Below are 27097 nucleotides of genomic sequence, written 5' to 3' on the forward strand. Positions count from 1 at the left end.
CAAGACTTGATATTTTAAGTATTTAGAACTTTAACTATCAAAACCAACCCAAAACCTGATTTCTAGTACTAGATGCTATTATGTAATTCTATAGCAGTGTGAGAAATGGAACTAGTGCAGTGAATATATCTCTTTTAAAGAAAGTGCTTGAAAGAAACCTCCTGCATCACACCAAGTATTATTTAAAACAAAAAGATAACTGATTTCCTAGCAGAGCATTGCCTTAAATATCCTACAAACCTGGGGGATTAAGAATACTGAGCTCCAGCTCTCTGCCTTCAGATTCAAGAACCAACATAAGTTGAAGGTCTAGATAGAGTTCACAGTTTACCTGTTTCAAGGGAACTTAAACACCACTCAACATTGAACGCTCATGTCTGGAAGAAGTGTTGGATGCATGGGTAAAAAAAACCCAAGAGGAACAGGTTCTCTGTGCATAGTGACAGTTTACAAACCAGTGTTTTACTAAGTTGCAGACTTTCCCCCCAAAAAATAAAACTCCATTGCACTAGAGGTCAAATTTAACCAGTTAATCTGGACTATGACACAGTCAAGTAATTCAGTACAAGCAGATACCATGAAAGCAGCTTCAAAGAACCAAAGCATCCTAGTTTCAGAACCAACTTAATGTTCTTCTGTTCAACTCCGGTGCAACAATGAGTGGGAGAAACCACTCCATCTCTACCTATGTACAATTCCAGTAGAGGCTGGGCAGTCTAAACTCTCTGTGGTCAAGCTGGAAAAAGGAAACTTAGGAAAGGACACTTTAAAAATTTAATTTCAGAAAGAAAGTTGGCTCTCAGGGGAAAAAGAAATCCTAGAGGGACGCACATGGGCAGACTCGTGCAGACGCTCTCCCTTATATGCAAAAAGCCAGACTCCTTCCTGCTGAGATTAAGTCACCCTGGATGTGAAGGTGGCAGGGCTGGTCCTGCTCCGCTGTATGATGAGAATCCAGGAATGTGTTTTCAGCTGGCTCCTGCACGGGCCATTAGATCTTCCAAAGCGTTCTGTTGGTCATTGTTATGCAATAATAAGACCTCCTTAATGTCTTTTAGTTCAAAGCCCATTTCTTTAAATTGACTCATTAGTTGGAGAAGCTCTGTGATCTGAAAGACACAGACAGTCCATTATTCGCAAGAGAAAAGAGGATCAGTGCTCAGTGGAGGTTTAGCACAGAGCCAGTCTTCAGTGACTGGGCACCCCATAGGGTAGATTTCTACACCCCAAGTACAGCCTGTTTCAACTCTAGTTGGAGAAAGTCTGCTCACACCAGAGTTGGCAGAGCTCTGGGTGCAGTAGCCCATGGAGCCTCACCTTCAGTCCCGTGTTTGCAGTCCTGCATTTCCAAAATCCTCTTCAGCAAGGGTACCAAAGCTCCTTCTGTGGGGTGTCTCTCCCAATATGAAATTTATCAGCCTGCCCTAATGAACTCTGATTAATGTCACCCTACTCCCCCACATCTAGCAACTACTGTTGCATCTGAATTTCTTTAGTTACTTTGGGAACATCACAGTAGCCCTTGCTATCAAATGGCTCTTCAGATCTAGGGCAAACTTGTGGGATTAGCACAAATCCTATTGGACACACTGTGTAAAATACTACCAACATAAACCACAAATCCTCCCTGAATTTTGTAAAAAATAAAGTAACAAGAAGTGAATGACTGATCAGACTTTTATGGACCCCTTGCCATTTACAGGACCTCCACCCCACTTTGGGGGAATGATGACAAAATCAAACCAAACCAAAACAGGTTGAAATGCATGATCAGGAGACTAGCCATTTCCAGATTTGGAGTTAAGCCTGTAGCAAATTCATTTACTGAACTAGGTCACTTCTCCCATCTTCACACTGTTCCTCTGTTTGCAAGCTCATCACCAAGTCCAAGAAAGCCAGGAAGGCATATATATGACATTAGTAACAACTAACATTATCTACCTGGACTCGTGCAAAGCATTTGACAGTCCCGCATGACATCCTTGTCTCTAAACTGGAGAGACAAGGATTTGATGGGTGCACCACTCAGTGGATAAGGAATTGGCTGGATGGTCACACTCAAGGAGTTGCAGTCAAGGGCTCAACGCCCAAGTGGAGACCAGTGATGGGTGGCGTTCCTCAGGGGTCAGTATTGGGACTGGTGCTGTTTAACATCTTTGTTGGTGACATGGACAGTGGGATTGAGTGCACCCTCAGCAGATTTCCTGATGAGACCAAGCTATGTGGTGCAGCTGACACACTGGGGGGAAGGTATGCCATCCAGAGGGACCTTGACAGGTGGGCCTGTGCAAACCTCATAAAGTTCAACAAGGCCAAGTGCAAGGTCCTGCACCTGGGTCAGGGCAAATGATGGTATCGATACAGGTTGAGGGATGAACCTATCGACAGTAGCTCTGCCAAGAAGGACTTGGGAGTGCTGGTGGATGAGAGGCTGGACACGACCCAGCAATGTGTGCTTTCAGCCCAGAAACCCAATTATATCCTGGGCTGCATCAAAAGCAGTGTGGCCAGCAGGTCAGGGGAGGTGATTCTGCCCATCTACTCTGCTCTCGTGAGACCCCACCTGGAGTACTGCATCCAGCTCTGGGGTCCTCAGCAAAGGAAGGACATGGACTCACTGGAGCGAGTCCGAAGGAGGGCCATGAAGATGATCAGAGGGCTGGAGCCCCTCTCCTATGAAGACAGGCTGAGAAAGATGGGATTGTTCAGCCTGGAGAAGAGAAGGCTCTGGGGAGACCTTGTAGCAGCCTTCCAGTACCTAAAGGGGCTACAAGAGAGCTGAAGAAGGACTTATTTACAAGGGCATGGAGTGACAGGACAAGGGGGAATGGCTTTAGACTGAAAGAGGGTAGGTTTAGCTTAGATATTGGGAAGAAATTCTTCACTGTGAGGGTGGTGAGGTACTGGAACAGGTTGCCCAGAGAAGTTGTGGTTGCCCCATCCCTGGAAGTGTTCAAGGTCAGCTTCCAGGTGTCCCTGCCCATGGTGGGGGGAGGTGGAACTAGATGATCTTTATGGTCCCTTCCAATCCAAACCATTCTATGATTCTATGTCTGGGGGGGTTGAGTTGTACCTCTAAAACTTTCATATAATAACTTGGCACACAACAGACAGTCAAACTTTAAAAGATACTGCTGTCTTCTGAGCTGGCTACCTGTTCCTGCCTCTGTATTTTTGGTGTTTGTAAAGCAGCCAGACCTCAAAAAACATTTTGGATCTTCTTCAAGAGAGACCACTAACCCAATTTGCTGAGCAGCCAGGCAGATGCATTTGTACAAGGGAGAAAATTCACGGCCAGGGCAGGTTGACACATTTTGAAAGATAATTTGCTGGTTCTGAAATTAACTGTCTCTATACCAAGCACCTTGCCCACAAGAGAACTCTGGGTTCAAAACATTACAATCAGAATAATCAGGGTCTTGAAAAAATCCTGTCCCCATAAAAATGCATTCAAGTGAGAATGATAAAGCAACACGGAATAATTCTAATGCTTTAACACATATTCACTTTATCACCACAGCGATGTTCTTCAACAGTCAATTTTGGAAATAAGGCAGTATTACACAAAAGCCAGAGGAACTGCACACTCTATTCTAGCACACATTGCGCCCTCACCTTCTCCTCTGAACGCTGGTGCATTTCTAAAGCTGCTTCAACAAGAAGTGGATCAAAGCCCTTCTCACAAAACTGTCCATGTACAAACAGGTAATCCAAAACCTGTGGGGAATGAAGAAAAGAAATTAAGCTTGCAGAGTAGCAGCACATGGTTGAATACCATCTTTATACACTCAGAGGGGCTCAGCACAACTTTACCCTGGGCTTCACCAGGGACTCAGATAAAGTCCTTCCTAGTAGATCTGAGACAGTCTTTATGCAAGAACTTGTTCAGAGAAAGCAGACGAGCCCTTCTGTCCTCCTGTGTTCTCCCACCCGCTCTGAACATCATCTTCTGCTCTAGTCAAAACAGTCTCACAAGCCAATCTTTAGAAGTTTAACTGTGCTTTTTATACTACAAGTTTTTAAGATGAAACTGTAAGTTCAGCAGTCAATATATGTCAGCTTTTAGCTTCCTCTCAGACATCCACAAGCACAAGAGTTGATGCAATCCGAAAGCAGTCAACCTTTCAAGATCAACTCAGCATACTGGTGAGTGAGCTGCAAATCCCAGCTCACACACACAGAAACCACTGCCAAATTTCTTATCTGTCCTCAGTTTTGAGAGTTAGGGGGAAAGGTCAGATAGGTAATGCTAGGTACACAAAAGAATGCAGCTTGCAAATACAGCAGGATTTAAAACCACCATCCTAAGGGACATTTTTTCCATTTGATACTACAGTTCACTCCAGCACACAGCTTAAATAATTCTCGATGTGTAGGTAGCCAGCAAGCAGATCAGCTCCACAAGAAGGAGTCACTGGGATGCTCCTCCTCCCCAGGCAACAGGCACAGTCCTGCCAGGCAATGCTCTGCACACAGCCCACCTAGGGTTTCTCACACAGAAAGTTGGCCATACTCTCCCTGCTTTAAAATGTTTGTTTGAAGCAGATTCAAGACCCAGAGCCATGCTTCACCCTGCAGTGCTTTATGCTCAGTGACCTGGTTTTAGCAAGCATTTGAGGCAATGCACGAGGCAGGAAGCAACACAGCACACAAAAGAAAGTCTGTCAGCAGTGCTTTGCAAGAGCCTTTCAGGGGTGTTGTAAGCCTGCAAGGGCAAATCCCTCTCCACAAGGAGAGACATCAGCATTGCAACCCATTCTCAGAAAAAGGTTAGTTGGCTGGTTTTTTGTCACATGGCACTAAGCATGGCATAGAACCATGCTAAGCTTCCTTCAGATGGTTTTATGGCCCCTGGGAAGGCCCAGTACCTCTCCCAGCTTCATGTGGAACTAAGGGTCCATCCCAAGCTCAGTGCAGCTCTGACCCAGCACCCACAGGTGTGGCCAACTCAGTCTCTCATCAGAAACAAGTGTGGACACTCTTGTTTTGTGAGCCTTTACTGCCAGATGACAACTTCTCTAGTGGTTAATGTCCCAGCAGTTACAGGCTGCAACCCCCTGTTAGAATAAATATATTCCCCCCTATCCATTTTGCAAAACCAAGTTTGTTTCTCAGCAGAATCAGCATCCAATCAAGGGTTTCTTCCCCATTGCACAAGCTCTTACTTGGTCTATGTTCTGCCCCTTCTTCTTCATGGCTTTCATGACGTCCTCAGGTGCATACCCCATGTTGACAACCGTCTCTATGCACTGCCTCTCACTAGCAGAGAGGGCCTGCTGTAGTTCAGGAGTGGGGCCACCTGACCGCTTTGTGCAGCTGGTGTTATTGGGCACTTTAGACACGAGGAAATTTTGATGCATTACCTAAAGGGGAAAATCCAGAGGCTGAGGTGATAGTGCAGAACCAGGATATCCCATGTAATTAATCCAAGAGGCTTTCTAGACTGTCCTTGGGAAGTTACTCACTGTTAGGATGAAACCAAGCAGTGCACATAGTCTGATTCCCACCATACTTTTTTAACCCTCAAAACAACCAACAACCCAGATTCTTTCCAACATACCCTCTCCTACCAGTGGATGAAAACCTTTCAATACCTAACCTTATGATACAGTCAAACCCTGTATCTCAGTGGAAGCATGCAGATTGCTTCCTTTACCCCAAGTTTACTCATCACCTTCTGTACTCAAAGGAACACTATTTCTGGAGATTTTCAGAAATATGATCCAGTGCAAGCACTCAGGTATTTGTGAACTTACCGTAGGGATTTCTGTTTCCTTGTAGTCTGGGTGTACCTGTTGGACAACACACAAATAAGATGACTATAAATATTATGCATTAGTGAACAGAATTTGCTACAGCTGGGGAAGAAGGGTTTTATGGGAGAGGTCTGGGAATAACTTTACTATACTAGGGAGACTTGTGGTCTGATCAGGGGATGCAGACATTACACAGTTGTGTGTAGTTATTGAATAGACATCATAAAGATAATTTCTTCTTTCAGCACTCTACAAAAACAGATTATACTTCAAGAAGGATGTGTCCCCTCTCATAATAATTGTAAGCTTGTTTATTCTGTCACTGTGACTTCTACATGTTCACAAAGCTCAGTGTAACATACTGGCTCCTGTTCAGCTTGACCCAGTGCTACACTGCCTGAATGATAGCAATAATTTTAAAATCATTGCCTAGAGACTTCCCTTAATTTTTTTTGACCCTGAGAAGGAGTAAGAGAAACATATACCTCTTTTCTACTCTCAAAGCACTGCATTTGATACACCTGTGATGGATGCACTCAATCCCCTTAACTAAACCTGCAGTAGTTTGGTACAGGTTCCAAAGGAGGTAAAGGTCTGAGCTGTAGCTCTATGAAACACACAAAGAAGCAGAGAACATAGATGCATATGAGCTTGGAACATGATTGTGCGATCAACACATGAATAGCGTGTGACTTTTCCAAGACTTATTAAATAAGGGACAAAGAAAGTTATGGGTACAAGGAGTCTCATGCATACCTTTCCCATCATATAGAATTTGACTATGAGCCAACCACTTTATCCCTGCTAGGCACTGTGGCGGCAGGGCGGTCATCTCCCCTTGAGCTAGGATGCTTCTCAAGGTTACTCCTTGAGGCAAAGAGACCTTCTACCAACGACAGATCTTCAGGTGAGTCCAATTTGAGTTCTCTGTAAGTTGCAACTGGACTGCACACCAGTGACTCTACCCTTGAGCTGGGATGCCTCTCAATTTTTGAGATTCCTTACCTGAGGTGGAGAGACCCTTTAATTCACAACAGATCCTTGTTAAGTGACTGATAGCATGCTGGATTAATACTAATGAAATCCATGTAGCTAATTCCATTAGACATAAATGGTCATCCAAGTCTGATACTAAAATTGGACCTAGTCGCACCTAAGCTCTGTCAGGAGTTTAGAAAGCAAGGAGGTCCACTCTGAACTTCATGACTCAATGGAAGGGTTTCCCTTACCCTTTTGCATCTTTGGTCTCTGTGTAAATCATTCTAGATCAATTTTAACTCAATTTTTCTTCATATGTTTCATCCATGTAATAAGTAATAGAGTGAACCTTGCCATCAAACTTTAAGTTGCACTTTTAGAAAATTCATATTAAAACCACTTTTACTAATACCTTAGATCATGATTCTTTAAGTGACCTAAATCACTTTTCCACAACACCGCCATATACGAACAACATGGCACACTGACTAAAAAGAACATGTGATTTTTCTACCAATACTCAACACTTGGTCCCATTCTCAGTACACCAACAAGGCTGGGTAATGTTCCTTGCTGTACACCTGCTCCATTTCTGCAGAACCAGGCTGCCAGAGGGCAGAACCAACCCATCATTTTATACTACTTTACCCAAGATAACAGCAGCGTAAAGTCAGAACTTTGCCCTTTTCAATTCATCCATTTAAAAGTCTTCTTGCATTTTAAATCAAATTAGACTGCAAGAAATTACTTAGGACCAAGACCTTCTGTTTATTGCCTTTTCTTAATACCTTTTTAAGCCAACATAGATAGCTTGAAAGCTTGTCCACTTCTTTCAGAAAAGCCTTCTTTGGACCCAAACTGAAAAAAGCAAACAAAAAAACCCCACAACAACAAAAAACTATTAATAGAAAAACAATTTTCAGAATATATGTTAGGATTTTGACAAATTCCATCTATTGGGGGAGAGAGGAAAAGGGGGAGGGGGAAAGAAGAAGGCCTTGTTCTGTATTTCTGCCCATTTTCATCTCCAGGGTAAGAATTTATCTTCTAGGACACAAAGCCCAAGAAATTATGTTTGGTCTGATGGACTGGTTTATGCAAGAACCTCTCTTCATGGTGGTAGAGGGGTTCAAAGCTCTTCACACACCTCCTTTCCTCCAGGCACTTTTGCCAAAACAAAAAGCATTAGAATATGGGATACACTGAAATGGGGTTCTGGAGTAGCCCTGAAATCAGCTGATTATCAAACTGAAGGATGATGCTTTGCTATCGATGCTGCAGCCAGGAAGACCAAAACTGCTTCTGACACCAGAGATTCAAGAGTCCAGGACCAACTCCTCTTCCTCAATGTACTTGAGCTTGACAACCTGTGCTTGTGGTCAGTGACTTCCAGCAGAGGAGGAAAACACATAAAGGAATTGCAGGGGACAAAACCAGGACTGGTCATTCAGCAGCCATGCCCCCTTACATCTCAAACTTGCATTTCAGTGCCCTTCAAGAAGAAAATGTGCATTTCTTTCAGTATGTGCTTGCACACTGTGCTTACTTTTAGGGACTTCATACAGAGGCCGGGAGCCCTGTCTGCAGCTGGTGTGCCTGCATGCATCATACTACTGCAGCGATATATATTTTGCACCCCATTCTCCTGCAACTACATTTCTTTAACTGAATCATACTAATTGGGTATCTGATCAGCTTTGTTTAATTCCAACCTGTTGACTTCACTAGTCATTTCTCCACTCTGCCAAAGCTGCAAAAAGCAAACTAGTGAGCTTCAAAAAAACAAAAACCCAAACAAAACCAACCAATCAACCAAAAACAAAAAACCCCAAACACACAAAAAAACCCCCACCAAAAACACTCTGAGGAGAGGGGACCACCCAGAACAGAATCAGTGCAGTCTCAGAGTAATCACAAGTTTATTTCCATCCAAAGAACCCTAGATCCAATTCACTGGTAAAACATAAACTCCAGTGGTAACTCCAAATCCAAAGTTACAATTTCTAGTCTTGTGAGAAAAAAATTTCTATATAAAAATCACTGTGGAATACACTGGGACATATAATTGTCCCAAGGCTTTCTAAAAAGGACAGGCTTATTGTTGTGCAACCTTGAAGGGACACATGACCCTTTTGCTCCCAGTCACAGAGATGACTGTGACTTCCTTCTATCATTTTCACATTGAGGAGTTTTGTTACATTTACTTCAATTTCCAACAATTTCAATTTCAAAATTTTGTTACATTTACTTCCATTCAAACCATGTTCAAGAAATGACTGGACATGGCACTCAGTGCTCTGGTCTGGTTATCAAGGTGGTGATCAAGGGTTAGACTCGAGCTGAGAGGTCTTTTCCAACCTAAATGATTTAGTGATTCAATTTCTTGCAACTCAGCTGTCCTTTTCCAGCCACTGGGACCATATTGTGGAAATATGAAACAAGTACATTCTGAAGTCTTGGAATTTAAACAGAAAGAACTAGTTCTGTTGGCATACCTATTTCTTGGTTTGCTACTTTCAAAGTAGAAACAGTTTCAAATGAAAATCTTTCATTTATTGGTTTGTATCTTTCCTTACAGTATTCTTGAGAATATACCTTCTCTCTTGGTCTTTAATAAGTTTTAATGCAGCATAGAGATTTGAATAGTTAGAGTGAAAATGTGATCATCTGAATGCCCATCTATCTAGTTGTGAGTGATCTTTCATGTTAGTCCCCAGAGATGTGTCATACCTCAAGATTTCACCTCTGAGCTACATACAATCATACAATCACCTCTCAAACCTGTGATCTGTAGCAGTAGCAGTGAGCAGTTGCTCAGCACACTGCTACTTCTGCCAAAGTTTACTGTATTAAATTTGTTCTAGTCATCAATAAACACGAGTTGTCAGAATACTGTAATTCACAATTAATAATGCATTTACCTAAGTCTAAAAAGAGACGAGAGAACAACAGGAGAGCAGTTGTGTCACTTGTTTCAGAGCACATATCTACAGTATGTCAGTAAGGCCACAGAATCACTGAAGCAGCATTTATATTGGACAGAAGCAACCAGATTAGAGTCAGCTAGAGGATTTGACTATACAGTTTTTACTAGGCTTCATGAGTATTGGTATCCAGATCTCAGGTTCTTTTGGGAAAAAAATATCCACAAGTTTACAGATGTGCTGATTTTGGCTGGGGTACAGTTAGCTTTCTTCACCTAGTATGGGGCTGTATACTGGAAACAGTGTTGATAACATAGATTTTTTTTTTATTGTTGAGCAGTGCTTGCACAGCATCAAGGCCTTTTCTACTTCTTATACTGCTCTGCCAGTGATTAGGCTGGGGGTGCACAAGAAGTTGGGAGGAGACACAGCTCTGACATCTGACCCCAACTGACCAAAGGGATATTCTATACCATATGGCATCATGCTCAGTGTATAAAGACAGGGGAAGAAGAAGGAAAGGAGGGGGACATGGAGTTATGGCATTTGTATTGCCAAACAATTGTTATGCGTGATGGAGCCCTGCTTTACTGGAAATGACTGAACAGCTGCCTGCCCCTGGGAAGTAGCAAATTAATTCCTTGTTTTACTTTGCTTGTGTACACAGCTTTTGCTTTCTCTATTAAACTGTCTTTATCTCAACCTGTGAGTTTTCTAACTTGTACCCTTCTGATTCTCTCCCCGATCCTGCTGGTAGGGGAATGAGCGAGCAGTGATGTGATACATGGTTGCTGGTTGGGGTTAAACCACAAGTCCTTTTTGGTGCCCAACATGGGGATGAAAGGATTCAAGATAATGACAGATTTGATTGGAATGTGCTAGGTAAAAGTTGTAGCTGTTTATTATTGGCAGGCTCCTGTGCTTGCCATGGGCTTGCTTGCCTGACTGTATATTAGAGTCTAGTAATCATCGGTGGCTGCTTTTTGCTTTCACTGCTGCTGTACTGTTTATCACCTCACTGTATTGTGCCTAGGTTCCAGGTAAATCTTCAAACTAGGCTCAAAAATCTTTCTATAGATTCTATAGATCCCTCTCCTGAAACACTGGCATCATATTAAAAACAGCATCCAGCAGTCCTCTGAAGAATCCTTAGGGTTCTCCTTCAAGAAGAACAAGGACTGGTTTGATGAAAACAATCAAGAGATTCAGGAATAGTTGAGGAAGAAGAGAACTGCTCATCAAACACACCTTGCGCTGCCATCCTGTCATGGAAGAAAAGCAGCCCTTCGTCTTGCATGCAGCAAACTCCAACAGAAATTCCGTGACATCCAGAACAAATGGTGGATCAATCTAGCTGAAAAAACTCAATTATGCGCAGATACAGGTGATCACAGAGGATTCTATGAGGCATTGAAAACAGCATACAGGTCTACATACCAGGTCCAAAACCCTCTACTCAGCGCAGATGGTCAAATGCTTCTGACAGATAAAACCTCCATTCTGAATCGCTGGTCTGAACACTTTCAGACTCTTTTCAGTACTAGCCGTGTAGTCCAAGACTCAGCAATTCAGTCCATGTCACAACAACCGGTGAAGAATGAACTGGATATTGCCCCCACTTTGGGAGAAACTCTTAAAGCCATATGGCAGGTGAAAATTGGCAAGGCAGCTGGAGTTGATGGAATTCCACCTGAAGTCTGGAAACATGGGGGCCAAGCACTGCATGCTAAATTTCACGAGTTTGTGGTGCGCTGTTGGGAACTAGGCAAACTACCATCAGACCTTTGTGATGCAGTCATCACCACTTTGTATAAGAAGAAAGGAGTCAAATCAGACTGTTGAAATTACCATGGTATTACTCTGTTCTCCATTGCTGGCAAAATCCTGGCAAGAATACTCTTGAACAGACTAATACCTGCTGTGGCAGAAGGAATTCTACCAGAAAGCCAGTGTGGTTTCAGAGCCAACAGGAGTACCACAGACATGGTATTTGTTCTCAGACAACTGCAAGAGAAGTGTAGGGAACAGAATAAAGCTCTCTATGTAACCTTTGTTGACCTCACCAAGGCTTTCAATACTGTGAGCAGAAAAGGTCTATGGCAGATTTTGGAACATTTAGGATGTCCCCCCAAGTTCCTTAAAATGATCATCTCGCTTCATGAGGATCAGCACGTCCAAGTCAGATATGGTGATGCACTTTCTGAGCCCTTTCTAATAACTAATGGTGTGAAACAAGGCTGCGTTCTTGCACTAACTCTATTCACAATCTTTTTCAGCATGATGCTCCAAAGGGCCACGGCAGACCTCGATGATCAGGACGGTATCTACATTCGATACCGTACTGATGGAAGCCTATTCAACCTAAGGCAAATGAAGGCCCACACTAAGACCTTAAACCATCTTGTCCGGGAGCTGCTTTATGCTGATGATGCCACCCTTGCGGCCCACACAGAAGCAGTTCTGCAGCGTTTAACATCCTGCTTTGCAGACGCTGCTGAGCTCTTTGGGTTGGAAGTCAACTTAAAGAAGACAGAAGTCCTCTATCAACCTGCACCTCAGGAAGTCTTCCATCATCCTGTCATAGGTTGAGATTGGCCCCCCCTGAGAAGCTGGGGGGCTCAGAGGTGCCAGGGCAGTGTTCCCTGGAGAGCCAATCACCATTCATGTTGTTCGCTTCTGCTCAAAATCATATATCACAGCACCGGAAACGGTTGGCAGTGTAGTCTTGGTTGTTTTGCTGTTGGTGTCTGTTGCGTGCAGGTGGACAAGGCCAGGGGGTGGCTGGACTCCCTCTCTTCCCCTCCGGGGGGGAGAGGGGAGCCCTGCGACCCCCCAACTCAGCCTTTAGCTAGAGTTAGAGTCAGCATTTGGAGTGTGTACTGTGAAGGAAGAGATTCACAGCACCGGAGGTAAGAGGAGAGAGGCAGGCATTGCAGCCAAGCCCTCTTCCCCCTCCTTTTCTGCAGTGAAACTGTAGAGGGGGGCTTTTTCCTTTCCCTCCTCTGTAAGTGGAGGAGAGGCTCAGCACTGAAGTTGAACCAAGTGGACAGGCCATGGAGGTAGGCCCGGCGCTTGGGAGAAGAGTCCCAGGCGAAATTGGAGACGAGCCAAGAGCTCGAGAGTTGCCTACCGAAGCTGACCGGAGGCAGCTGAGAACTGATGTGGAGGAATGAAGATTCCAGGATGTGGACGCTTGATAAGCTACACTGCAGCAGCCTACGAACTGAGGTGAGACACCGAGAGGGAGAAGTCACCAGCAGCAGAAGAGCAGTGACTCAAAGCTATTGTCTTGGACTTTGTGAGGAGAGACTGCAACAAAACAACTGGAACTTGGTGAGAGGGGGAGTGTTCAGGAGCCCAGAACACTCCCACAGCAAAAGACTGTGTTACATATCAGCCTTAAAGGCTGCTCCTGGACTAAAGTTAAAGGAGGGGCTTGAAAGGACTGACTGATAGTAATGTAATATATATATATATTTGCCTTTAGTTTGTATAGTATTTATTTGTGTAAATAAATGTATATACTTCCCCCTTCCCCTACAGAAGCCTCTGGTCTGAAAGTTTCTCTCTGGTGTTAGGATAAATTGTGGGAAGGGGTGGAAGAAGTCTAAACAATGGATTTTAGATTTCTAATGTGGCTCAAACTGCCACAATCCCCATATCACCATTGGCCAATCAGAGCTCAAATCAGTGCAGCAGTTTAATTACCTAGGTAGTATCATCTCCTCGGATAGTAAGATTGACGGAGAGATAGACAACAGGTTAGTAAAGGCATATAGTGCTTTCGGAAAGCTTCATAAAAGAGTTTGGCGAAATAAACACCCGAAGAAAAGTACAAAGATCAGTGTTTACAGAGCCATTGTACTGTCTACTCTTTTATATGGATCCAAATCATGGGTCATCTACCGTCACCACCTGCGACTCCTAGAACGCTTCCATCAACGCTGCCTCTGTACAATCCTAAACATCCACTGGTCAGATTATGTGACTAATACGTCTGTTCTAGAACAAACAGCAATCACAAGTATTGAGGCCATGTTGCTGAGAACACAGTTGCGTTGGGCAGGGCACGTCTCAAGGATGAAGGACCACCACCTCCCTAAGATCATGCTTTATGGTGAACTTACCACCGGCTGCTGCATGAGAGGAGCCCCAAAGAGAAGATACAAGGACTCCCTGAAACAACATCTCAGCCTTGACCATATTGATCACCATAACTGGTCTACTCTGGCCTCAAATCGGGAGGCCTGGAGACACACGATCTATAACGCTGCTGATGCCTTTGAGAACACACGCAGGATCACTCTCAAGGAGAAAAGACAATGCAGAAAGAATCGTGTCTTGAAGAATATACCACCTAAGGAGTCTTTCTGCTGTGCCTTTTGCAATCGGACATGTCTATCTTGTATTGGCCTTATTAGCCCCCAGCGTGCTTGTAACAAATGTGGATAGAGCCTTTCCCAAATCTTTGTTCGCGAAGACTAGCCATGATTGTGCCTAGGAACATTTTGATAACAGCCATGGCAATGTGCCTGGGCTGGCAAATGACCAGGGCATTGCTGCTGTTCCTGTGCTGCTGTACTGGTCAGGCTGGAACTTCAGTGTGAACTTGAGTCAAAGGGACTGTGACCTGTGGATGAGTACACGCAGGAGTAGAGATCCACCTGCCACCTGTGGAGGAGCCTCACACTGGAGCATGTGGATACCCAAAGGAGGCTGTGATCCCATGAGAAGCCAGCACTGGAGCAGGCTCCTGGCAGGACCTGTGGAGAGAAGAGCCCGTACTGGAGCAGGTTTGCTGGCAGGATTTGTGAACCTATGACAGACCCACACTGGAGCAGTTTGTGAAGAACTGCAGCCCATGGGAAGGACCCACATTGGAGAAGTTCAAAGAGGACTGTCTCCTGTGGGAGGGACCCCACGCTAGGGCAGGGGAAGCAGAGATTCCCTTGCAGCTCATGATGAGGCAGCCATGCCCCTGCAGCCATGGAGGACTATGATGTGACTATACTAATGGGGGATTCTAGCAGGAACCCCTTGTTGCAGCCAGGGGAGGAGTTCAATGTAATGTTGAACCCTATAACCCATCCTAAAAGGACCAGGGGTGGAGATTGTAATGAATATACCTTTAAATTGTTGTCAACCACAATTTGAGTTGTATGTTACAGGAATTACTATAACAGGAACCACCCAAACCAATGGAGGAGAAGCCTTACAAGCAGCATTGCAAGTACAGCAGTGACCCGACCTGAGCTGGATGTGGTGCCCACTAACTCCAAGCAACACACCATCTCTCCAGTCCTGAGTGACCACCAGAACACATGGAGCGCAAAGTCATGGACTAAATGAACTCAAAGGACATTTTGTGGACATTTTTCAAGGATGGTCCATAGACTAAGGGAATGATATCTGTGTATTATATCAAGGAATAGAAATGGGGGTGGTGGTTAATGAAGTTGTATTGGATAGTGTAAAACCTGCACACGATGTAAATGGTATGGAATAAGGGGTGGAATGTGCTGGTTTGGGCTGGGATAGAGTTAATTTTCTTCACAGGAGCTAGTATGTACTAGTATGTTTTGGATTTGTGCAGAAAACAATGTCGATAACATAGAGATGTTTTTGTTATTGTTGAGTAGAGGTTGCACAACATCAAGGCCTTTTCTGCTTCTTGTACTGCCATGCTGGGGAGGGGACTGGGGGTGCATGGGAGGTTGGGAGGAGACACAGATAGGTCTTTATATACTGTATAGTATAGTATGGCCAGTCTTCGCGAACGAAGATTTGGGAAGGGTCTTTGCCCTTCGAGCCTGCGCAGTGGATTTTTTAGGTGAGACACAGTGTGCGCTGAGCTGAGCCCACCCTTTAATCCTAAGGTTCATCTGCCGGGGCCGAGCAAGCTTGGACGGTGGCAGCGAGGTCCTCAGGACGTAGGTTTGTTTAGAGTGACCTTCTCTTAGATGGATGGCCTTACAGGGCTAACGAGCTCCATCTACCCGGGGGACTCCTCTGACCGGGACCCGAACCCGGGCCGCGGTGGTGAAAGCGCCGCATCCTAACCACTAGACCACCGAGCATAATGCCATATGGTCTGGAATATCCCTTTGGTCAGTTGGGGTCACCTGTCCCAGCTGCGTCTCCTCCCAGCCTCCCATGCACCCCCAGCCCCCTCCTCAGCATGGCAGTACAGAAAGCAGAAAAGGTCTTGGCTCTGTGCAAGCCCTGCTCAGCAATAACAAAAACATCTCTATATTATCAACCCCATGTTCAGCACAAATCCAAAACACAGCCCCATACCAGCCACTGGGAAGAAAATTAACTCTACCGCAGCCAAAACCAGGGCATCAGTATATAAAAACAGGGGAAGAAGGAGGAAAGTGGGGGACGTGGAGTTATGGCATTTGTCTTCCCAAGTCACCATTGCACATGATGGGGCCCTGCTCTCCTGGAGATGGCTGAACACCTGCCTGCCCATGGGAAGTAGCAAATGAATTCTTTGTTTTGCTTTGCTTGTGTGCATGGCTTTTGCTTTCCCTAATTAACTGTCTTTATCTCAACCCATGACTTTTCTAACTTGTACCCTTCTGATTCTCTCCCTGATCCCGCTGATAGGGGAGTGAGTGAGCAACTGTGTGGAGCTTGGCTACTGGCTAGGCTTAAATCACAACACTTACTCAAATTTCTGCTCTTATTCACAAAGACAATAACTGGCATGAAGTTAAGTGTCCCCAAAGTAATTTTGGAACTCTCTACAAGTCTGAGAAAATGAAACATCAGACTCCTGTCTCAGAGCTGTACAGCCACCAACTGTAGCATTAGTGATCCAAGATGATCCTCAAGACTGCTTTTGGTATCCACAAAGCAATCCTTCCTCCCTCATTTACAAGGAAGAGGATAAATACCAGGTTTCAGACCACCATCATTTTCATCCTTTTAAAAGGTTATATTTTGAAAGTACTTCAAGAAGAAAATAAATAAATTAAATGTTAAAAAAACAACAACAACAAAAAAACACCCCCCCACAAAAAAACCCAAAAGACAATTCTTTCACTCCAGGTCAAGTGTAAGCACTTTTTCTCCCCTGAATGACACAGCACATGTGTTTCTTTAATCTGTGATTGCTTCTATTCCTTGAAAAACTTGCATTTCCCATTATTTCCAGCAAACATATAAGCAAACCAAGGAACAAATCTAGTAGATATTTAATTCAAAACCTAAGACCAGTTCAGAATCTTATATATCTCAGTTGGATAAGACAAAACGCTGGACTGTACAAAGATTTCACTTCATATGCTTAGCTCAATAGTGTGCAACTATGAACAAGTACCAAAAAGCTGAAAGAAAAGTCAACAGAATTGGTCTAAAAAAATATCAGATATGGGGGAACTTGCAGAGTAATAATCTGAGGTTCAGAACTGCCAACATGAAGACCTGTTTAATTGATCAATTTGCAACATAAATGAAGAGGAACTACCACACATGATTTACACATCTCTCCCATTAAATGAACCTAAAACCACAGGACATTTTAGAAGCAACATCTGCCTCTACACCTCCACACCTCCCCAGCAACCCCAATTCTAATCCACTGCATGTTTACCATAGTTGCTGTGCTTTGAGATGATTCTTCTTCTGTACAAACTGTTGATGCAGTCAGGGAAGGTAGCCTGGATGAAGAGGATAATGTTGATGTCTCCATGCCACTGTCCTCATTTACAGCAGAAAGACCAACCAGATGGTGTCCATTCAATTCATTGGCTTCATTCTGAGTGCAGGTCTGCAAAGAACTGAGCAAAGCACCATTGCAGAGACAGGTAGTGTTGTGGAAAGTGCTCATGAGCTTTGATGATTTTTGATCACTCTCATCAGAGTCAAGTTTAGGAAAGGACAGGGATTTGATGTTGCTCACTGAAGTGATAGGGGACAGGGACACTTTGGTAGACAAGGACATCTTTTCACAGTTTCCCAACTGTGGTAAAGTGATAAAGCCATTGGGTTTGTGAAGGGGTTTGAAGTCCAGCGTAGTCCTTTCTATGGATGTCAGAACTTTCTCATCTTGCAACACAGACTCTCCTTTGGGCAAAGTATTATCTAATAGCTGGGCAACAATTGGTCCAGTAGTACCAACATGAATTTCAAGAATATTTTTTAATTCCTCCTTATCATTGATAGTTTTTAATTCCAGTTTGTCAAAAGGGTCTTCTTCACATTCAAAATCAGCTGGGTTGAAGTCTGCTTTTGAATGAGGTGGACTGAGAACCTTTTGCTTCACAGCACTGCTGTTGGCTGGTGTGGGAGTAAGAATATTATTGTGCTGCAGGCTAGCAAGGATGGGGTTAATAGGAGGAGGCATGACTTTAGGGCAAGGTCCCTCTGGGAACGCCAATTTGGTGATGTCCTCTGGAGCCGTTTTTGAGTTTGCTAGCACTTCTTCTACCTTGTGTTCAGCTTCTCTCTGGGCAGCTTCAATTTTTTTGATATCTTCAGCCCACTTGATTGTTTTCTTTTCCAGTGAGAAGTCATACTGACCGGGGGTGAAGGGGAAAGGAAAGGAGAAAAAAGATAAATTATAAGGATCATAGTCACTACTTCTAACAGTAACATAAGTAACATAGAATAAGAGCTACATGAACTACCATGTGTAGTGGGTTTCTGTGGCTGGGTTTTGGGAGCAGAGGGGGGCTACAGGGGTGACTTCTGTTAGAAGCTGCTAGAAGCTTCCCCTGTGTGGTGGAGCCAATGCCAGTCGGCTCCAGGATGTACTTCCTGCCGCTGGCCAAGGCTAAGCCAATCAAGAGTGATAGTAACACCTCTGTGATAACATATTTCAGAACAGAAAGGTATTGTGCTGAAAGAATTCCAGCCAGGGAAGAGCAGAGTGAGAACATGGGAACAACAAAGTAGACACCAAGGTCAGTGCAGAAGGAGGGGGAGGAGTGCTCCAGGCACCGGAGCTGTTTCCCCTGTGGTCCGTGGTACAGACCATGGTGGAGCAGTTGTCCCCCTGTAGCCCATGGAGGACCATCGGGGTGCAGAGACCCACCTGCAGCCCATGGAGGAACCCATGCTGGAGCAGGTGGATGCATGAAGGAGGCTGTGACCCTGTGGGAGGTCCAAGATGGAGCATGGTCCTGCTGGAGACCTGCAGCCCATGGAGAGGGAGGCCCACACTGGAGCAGGTTTTTCCCGGGTAGGACTTGTGGCCCCTGTGGGGGACCCACGTCGGTGCAGTTCATTCATGAAGGACTGCACCCCATGGAGAAGTGACCCACGGGACAGCAGTTTGGGAAGAGCTGCTGCCCGAGGGATGGACTCACACTGGAGAGGTCCATCAAGGACTGTGTCCCATGGGAGGGACCCCACAGGAGCAGGGGAAGGACTCCAACTCCTCTCTCTGAGCAGCGGCAGAAACAACAACTGACCATAACCCCCATTCCCCATCCCCCTGCACTACTGGGGGGGAGGAGGGAGAACATGGAAGGAAGGAGGGGTGGGGGGAAGGTGTTTTTAAGACTGTTTTATCTCTCACTCTTCGGCTCTGCTTCTGTTAGTAATAAATTTAAGTACTATCCCCACTTTGAATCTGTTTTGCCCGTGAAGGTAATCAGTAAGTGACCTCTCCCAGCTCTTAACTCATGAATCCTTAGTTGGATTTTTTTCTCTCCTCTGTCCAGTTGCAGAGGGAGAGTGAGAGAGTGGCATTAGTGGGTACCTGGCATCAGGTCAGGTTCAACCCACTACACCATGGACAGGCATCAATTTTTCCCAGCATATCTTGTCTGTAGGTTTACAGACTGGCAAAACTAAAAGACCTCAGAAGTAGTTCCTTTAGTCTCTAGCACCAAACTCTGTCTATAGTCTGGATTAAAATATCATATTCTGCCTCCTTCCTACATTTAGTTTTGCTATAGAGCTACTGATCATCCCAAGATCAGTTTCACAGCCCTCCCACCTTTTCCCCCCAAGACAACAGATATAGCAAGGGCAAGTCTACTAGATAGACAATCATACCCAGATTTGGCACCACCGAACTACCTCCTATCCACAAGTTCCACAAGTCATTCAAGACTACAGCAGAGTATTTTTGCATCCAAAGAACAATACAATATTACTCAGTTCCCCCTAAAATATTTCTAAGGGACTTGATATTATAGTTTTATACCCACTAGTTTAAGAGGTATTCTTACTCCAGTGTCAGTGGCTCACCAGTCAAAGGGGATATACTGGTTACAGTGATGATGACAACTACCTGCAGTAGCAAAATTTGCTGCAGTTACTGGCATGACAGGATCTCACAAACTTTTCTCATTTAACATCAGCTCCTTCAGGGACAGGTTAGCACAGGAATCCATTTGTAAGCTACTCACTACCAGTTTATTGGTCACAGTAGTGGCCTGGTTGAGAGGACAAAATTCTGAACAGACAAAATCTACTTAAAGCTTTAATATCTTAATAAGAATGAACAGCCTCAAATGCTCTTTAAATAACCACAAAATGTTCAGAGAACACAGGCTACAAGCTAAGTCCAAGGCATAACCTACCTGTGATTCACAAGAAGTCATAAAATACCCTTGCCAGGATAATGGCACATAACCGAACAGGAGCGCTCTTACCGTGGGACTGCTAGGTCATACAAATTCCTATCTCTAAAGAGCAACAAACCAGCAAGGCTTGCTAGGTCTCTACTAAGTTTTTCTGGGACTCACTATGTGTTGTGCCACGTCCTATCCTATAGCAGGTTCCAGTGGGATCATAGAGACCTGTTGTCTCAACTGCATAAAAGTTTTCCATTCCCTTAGCTCTAAGACTCCAAGAGGTGTGTTACTTAATTTATCAGCAAGGTAATTTTGAAAATCACTGGCAGAAGTGCTGAGCACTACTCGTTACACATTCTTTGCTGTCTGAGCAGAGCTATCAGGGTTTTTGTGTGTGTGTGTGTATGGTTATATATATAGACCAAAACTGACCAAATACTTTTTTTATATTAAAAAAGAAGGGTATTTATATAAAAATATATGGCTTTGGGCAATTTTGCTTCCCTGTACTTTTATTTTTTTAACAACTCTCACTACAGCTGTAAAAAAAGTCAAATTGCACTGCAAGATGCATACTCTACATAGTCACATCCTATTATGCAGGGTGCTGCAGTCCAATTGGGCATACTATACGTGAACCTCAGCTTGGCAGGAAAATAGAGACTTAGCACAATGAAACCAGCAATAGGACATTAGTCTCCTTTAGCTCTTCCACACCACCTTAACTGGGTGGAAATATGTGTATTAGGACATTCAGGCAATCATTTAATGGTTATAATGAAAAAGCCATGATGTAGGGTAATTAAGATAGTCAGTTCTCCAGTGGATGAGTTGCAGGGCAGGAAAAAAAAAGATAAAAAAAGAATCATCTGTCACAACTGAAATTAAAACAATCATCAGTTTGGACTGACCAAGGAAAATCATGGACCCAAACAAGAAAACATAGTTCAATTAGACTTCTTGTATCACAACCTGCATTTGGAGATTAGATTTTCAACATATACACTAAAGCAATTGATTTTATACTACTATGATTTTTTTTTATAACAGAGACATGCTCCTCAAAGACCCAGAAGCCATCCATGTACCAAGCTATAACCTGTTTGCCCTACAGCTGGAAAAGAATTCCCACTCAGAACTGCACAGAAAACAAGAACTGAAAATTTATTTCTTCCTCTCACTATTGTGAGAACACATAAAATATGGTCATAAAAACATTTGTTACCCTCAAACAAGATTCTGCAAGCATGCCATAGCATGGGTATATCAGTTCTTAGCATTTTTCCTCTTAAAAATGCTACTCAGTCAGGGTAATATTTAGACCTAAAACTACTACAACAAAACGCTCTACTTTTTTGAAGTAGATGCACTAAAATAAATATTATTAAGTTTTTTAAAAAGTAGAAGCTTTTTGTACAGCCTATCATATTTTATCTTTCGATACATTCTAATAGATCTTCTGCAACTACTGTCTGGCATACAAAATGACACTATGGGACCATCAAAAATAACATTGAATATGTGTGCAAACTGTGACTACTTGCAGTTTATAGCACCGCATGTTGGGGGCCAGGGGGAAGAGAGCAGAAAGGTAAAACACATCACTTACCTGGGCTTCTCTGACAAGCTTAGAAGAATCAGGAAGGTTGAAATCAATGGGTAATCCAACCTCTGCTGGGGTTTTAAATTTGTCTCCTATCTTAAATGGGACATCATCAAGATAACTGAAAGGACCTAAGATCAAAAGCAGAAATTGTATAAAGAAACAAGTTTAATGCATTCGATTAAGACTCATAATTTCTGTATTTGGGAGCTATTTATCTCTGCTGTTGTCCTAGTTACACCATCACTGGATGGGTGTAGCCCAAAACTGTGTATTCTATAGCCTTCCGTGCCATTTCCCAGAAACTGTTATCAGTAGAGGCCTGTGAAACAGAAAGATGTTCCTGTCCTCATACCCTTTTATGGAATTCCCCGCTCTGAGGGAAGGACTGAGCATCCTCATACCCTTTTATGGAATTTCTCGCTCTGAGGGAAAGACTGAGCATCCTCATACCCTTTTATGGAATTCCCCGCTCTGAGGGAAGGACTGAGCATTCCTGCCTGAACTGGAGAATATATAAACTTGGAGTTCCGGAACCTTTTTACCACTCATGAGATCCAGAGGAAGACTGCAGCTCACCGCTCTCAACCAGACTGCAGCTCACCGCTCTCAACCGGACTGCAGTTCACCACTCTCAACCAGACTGAGACCACCACCCTCAACTGGACTGCAATCACTACTTTTGACCAGACTGCAACAGCTCTCCCACCAGCAGGTTTTTCCCCTCTCCCTTTTCTTTGGACTCAGGGGGGTCCAAGGAACACCACTTTGTTCATGCCCCAGGGTGCTGGGTTATACATTTGGGTTTTGTGGGTTAAGACCAATTGTTTGTCTGTATAATCGTACTTATTGTACTATTTTATTAAATTGTTATTCTGACTTATAATCTCTCTTTTGAGTTGAGTTCATTTCCCCTGCTGGTTAACTTTTAAACCAGTACAGTTGCCCAAACTATACCAGGTGACTCAATACAAAGGAAGTTGAATCTATTTGGACTTCATTGCCTCAGTTTTGGTTTGTTTATAATGTTCTAGATCTTACTAAAGAAAACACAAACACACAACAATCCAACAACTAACAGATTTTCAAGTCAATATACCGAATGTTTTAGCTTCCCTTGTGACAAGACTATCCCTATACAACTGGAAACTGAAGCTCTCCTGAACACTGTATTTTGCTATGTCTCTAAAAAGATCCTTCTTTTTTGTCATATTCAAAACAGGCTTTAAAAATCCCAGCTTTAGAGCAGCTAAGCTAAATTAAAATCCAAGTTTTGGCATACAAGTAGGAAGTCACATTTGTACGGAATTGGTCACAAGGGCAAAGTTGCGGTTACACCTTTTGCCTTATAAGGAATGTTTTCTGTTTGTGATTGGCTATAAAAGGACTGCAACTCTTTGAAAAAAAGTCTCAGTTCTTCATCCCCTTTGCTGAGTCCATGCCTCTTAATGCACTGCAAATGGCGCCCACAGTGACAGAAATTAAGCTGTTTCTCCGGCAGTGCAGCTCGGCTGAAAGTTACAGGAATTTTCGCTGAAAGGAAGTGACGAAAATAGAGCTCTTAATTACCCTTCGCTGGACGTTAAGGTAAGTAGCCGAGAACGAATTGGGAACTCCATTAACTGAACAGCAAAAGACAGTCTCGCAAGCCTTTGCTAAATTCCTTAAAAAATATGGGAGGATGGTAGAAGAAGAAAATTTAGAACGTGTCCTTTTGTGGGCATCCAAAGTTGTTCCCACATTAAATATTACCTCAATATATGACCCGAGAGTTTGGGACGATATCGGTTACAAACTATGGGACAGTGCCACGCTAGGCAATAAAATGGCTACTTCTCTATTAACATCATGGAGAGCAGTTTTCGAGGCTTTGCAGGTTCATGCCAGCTCCGGAGAAGACCGCGCAGAAACGGCAGGTGATTCCGAGCCGCTGGTACAGCACGAGCCGAAGCCTTGTGTGCTGCCGCTGCCCCATGCCCCGCCGCTGCCGCCATCTCCCGTGTCGCCGGGGATGACGCCTTCCGCGCCGCCACTGCTGCCGTCACTGCCACCGTCATTCGTGGAGCCTGTGGTGCGACCAGGAACAAAGACCTCACCACTGCCCCGTCCTCGCAAACTTCGCTTACACAGTGTCGCCGCCGCAACGTCGGTTTCTCTGTCGGACGACTCTGAAGAGGATCCAGAATTTACGGATAAGGAAAAGGATTTAAACTTGTACTGTCCTAACTTTCAGAACACGTGGGCACGAGTACGGGGGGGGGGGGGGGGGGGGGGGCGCGCGGAGGACGCAACAGCTTTAAAAGTTTCTCCGGGTCTGTTTTCGCCTGACCGGGATCTGTGCGGGGAGGGGACGCGGCCGTCGCCAGGCTCGGGGCCGCTCCTGTGCGGAGGACAACCTGATGGCGGAGGAGGAAGAGGAGAACTCAGCTCCCCGGGGGCCCCAGTTGGGCTGCGGCGGCTCTGGAGCGGTGGGACGGGACGGTTGACAGAGGGACGGGCGGTTGTAGATTCTGCTGCTGCTCCAGCCCGAGGAGGAGAGGATGGTCCGAGAGAGTGCCGGGGATGCACGCCTACCCGAGTCGAGACTGTTGGCGGGGTCAGGGTTGTCGGTGCTGAGGCGGGTGGTGTGTACGCTAAACGCGTTATCGGCACTGGTCGCGCTCTGATTCATGCTGCGGGCGTTCTGGTTGGGGGGTTGCGAACAGCTGGTCAGCACAGTCAGCAATACAGACTTAACGCTGAGGGACACGGAGGTCGCCAGCTACCAGTTGCTACATGTGGCCCCTTGAGTCACAAAAAAGCAGCTTTACTAATCGGCAGGTCATCCGTTACTTTAAAAGGTCTTACTGTGTTGTTGGGGGTGATAGATGCAGATTTTGGGGGGGGGGGGGCATACCAAGTGTTTACCCCTCACGATTTCAAAACACTATTTTGCTTAATAATGACCGATATGCAGTACACAATGTGGGAATCCAAACTGAAGCGGCTAGCAGAGAAACAAATGACTGCAAATTTGGCTGCGGGGGCACGTAACCTTTTACAAACGGTTACTGCAGATGTTTTGATGGGGCAGGATAAACATGCTTCTCACACGGTGCAAGCCCAGACATGTCCCGCCAGGTTGCAGCAAATAACACAAATAGCAGTGCATGCCTCTAAATCCATTCCGGAGACAAGTACGCATTTTACCTGTATTAAACAGCAGGCACGGGAGGCAAAAACAGAAATATCTAACATTGTTAACAGTGGAGAAGACCTAACGGTCATATCTGCCTCACAATGGCCCAAACAATGGCCCTTAAGGAACACTCATGCCTGTTTAGCAAGTTTTCCTGGGTTGACCTCCCCAAAGCAAAGCAAGGACATCGTGGTCATACATAGCTCAGACAATAAGCCTGTCTCCATTAGTCCTACTGGGATCACTGACTCTGTGTGGGAGGGACTGCTTGAGTCAATAGGGGAATCAGTCGACAATGGATTTTTCCTAAGAGACACTCTGTTGCAGCAAATCCCACAGGTAACCTGGGAAACAAATGACCCTGTGTGGGTAGATCAATGGTCCCTCCCTAAAACAAAGCTACTATGTTTACACCTGTGATAAACACAGACAATAATTCCTGTCAATAAAAAAGACAAATGGGAAACAAATGGGTTAGTGTAACCTCAGGAAAGAAGAAAAACAAACAGATTGTAAAACTTAATTGTACCCTCATAAAGACACAAAACAGATTATTACCCTCCCTATTACCCTGGACATGAGGTATATCCGAACTAAGTCGAATCAACAGAATGCTGGCGCCTCTTTGTCGAGAAATGTATGGATTTATAACTTGTTGTAGAGATAAAAATTAGTCTTGACTGTAAAAGAAAACATGTACTGAATACCTGGAATAGCGATGTAAAATGTATATGCATGTATGTAATGAATATGTATGAGATATCTGAAATAAGTACTGACCTCGTATCCCATATCGGGGTGGAAGATTTAGGAGCCAGATTCCGTCTGTCACCCAGCACTGCTTGCTTCTACTATATAATAAACTCTAATTTGGGAAAATTATTTTATTTCGAGACTCTCTCACACACCCCTTAGTGGAGGAACAACTACAAGCAGCCTCTCTGTCAGAAAAGAGCCTTTTGTTAAACTGCCAGTTTCTCGGGGCTGGGGGGAGGTGGATTCTGTTATCTTCTACCGCTGTCTCAGGGTGGGGGAAGAGTAAAACTTTCAAAAACCAGGACTTTACAATTTTCTGGTTTGTGATAAATAAATAATTGTGATTTGTGAAACAAATGGGTGATTACATCAAAATAAAAAAAACGGATTGTAAAACTTAATTACACCCCATAAAGAAATAAAACAGACCCTTACAAGGTCAAGAGGCCCTAAACCTCCCTACTATCCCAAAAATAAAATATGTTTTTTTTAGGCGCCTGTTCGTCCAAGAATGCATGAATTATGACCGGTTGTAGAGATAACCCTTTTAGCTTTAGCTGTAAGAAAACCCGTATATTAAATACTTAGCAAAAACCTGTAGAATGTATATGTATATGATATAATTAATATGCATGAAGTAGCTAAGATAAATACTAAATGTACCCTGTAGTAGGTGTGTGCAGATATGGGAAAATGGTCCCATTTCTGTCACCCAGCCAGCTGTTTGCTTTTACCATATAATAAACTATTATTCAAAAACTTATAGAAACTCAAGACTTTGTTTATCACATGGTTGGAGAAAAAAGTGGTTTTGCCTTGCAGTCTGTGGGGGAGGGCACACAAAAAATCCAAACCCCTCTCCTCCCTTGCTTTTCATCTCCCTGCCTACAGGATATGGGGGAAGGGAAACAAAACACAGCAAACTGAAACCTTATCAGCTGCTTGCTTGCACCACTGTGGGGGAAGGATGTTTTCTGCTTTGGGATATCTGTAGATCTAAAGCACTTAAAGCTGTCTTTACACTGTCACCCTCTGAGATCAATCATTGTATAAATTTATATTGCTATTAATCGGAAATGTTTGTCTCCACGGAGCCAGGGCACTGGACGCATGCCTGAGCAAGCAATGACAAACTGCTTTCAATGAAAATGGAAAGAACTGTCATCTGATTCCTGCGATGTCTACAGATAGGAATTCCTAGAAATGAAATTACCTCCGAAAATGAGGAACCACGATGAACAGTGAAATCAGATAGGGCAGAGACAGAGTCTGTGGAGTGGAATCACTGAATGCTTGCTTTTTGTTTAAAGTGTAGTCTTCCGGTGTGGCAGCGTGGTATTGGGTTTTGTTTTGTTGTTAAAATAATG

General features: G+C 44.1%; 1 protein-coding gene across 1 annotated transcript in view; it reads right to left on the bottom strand.

Annotated features, from left to right (window-relative positions):
* Positions 1 to 968: 968 nt before the first annotated feature.
* Positions 969 to 27097, bottom strand: part of LOC116780032 (ubiquitin-associated protein 1-like) — a 30140-nt gene continuing 4011 nt past the window's right edge. The window contains exons 2-6 of the mRNA XM_032674536.1: positions 21803 to 21927; positions 17259 to 18182; positions 5166 to 5363; positions 3616 to 3717; positions 969 to 1109 (exon numbers count right to left, since the gene is read on the bottom strand). Coding sequence (XP_032530427.1) covers positions 969 to 1109; positions 3616 to 3717; positions 5166 to 5363; positions 17259 to 18182; positions 21803 to 21927 — 1490 coding nt within the window. The remainder of the gene's footprint in view (positions 1110 to 3615; positions 3718 to 5165; positions 5364 to 17258; positions 18183 to 21802; positions 21928 to 27097) is intronic.

The sequence above is a fragment of the Chiroxiphia lanceolata genome, chromosome W (assembly GCF_009829145.1).
Source record: "Chiroxiphia lanceolata isolate bChiLan1 chromosome W, bChiLan1.pri, whole genome shotgun sequence".
Classification (NCBI taxonomy): Eukaryota; Metazoa; Chordata; class Aves; order Passeriformes; family Pipridae; genus Chiroxiphia; species Chiroxiphia lanceolata.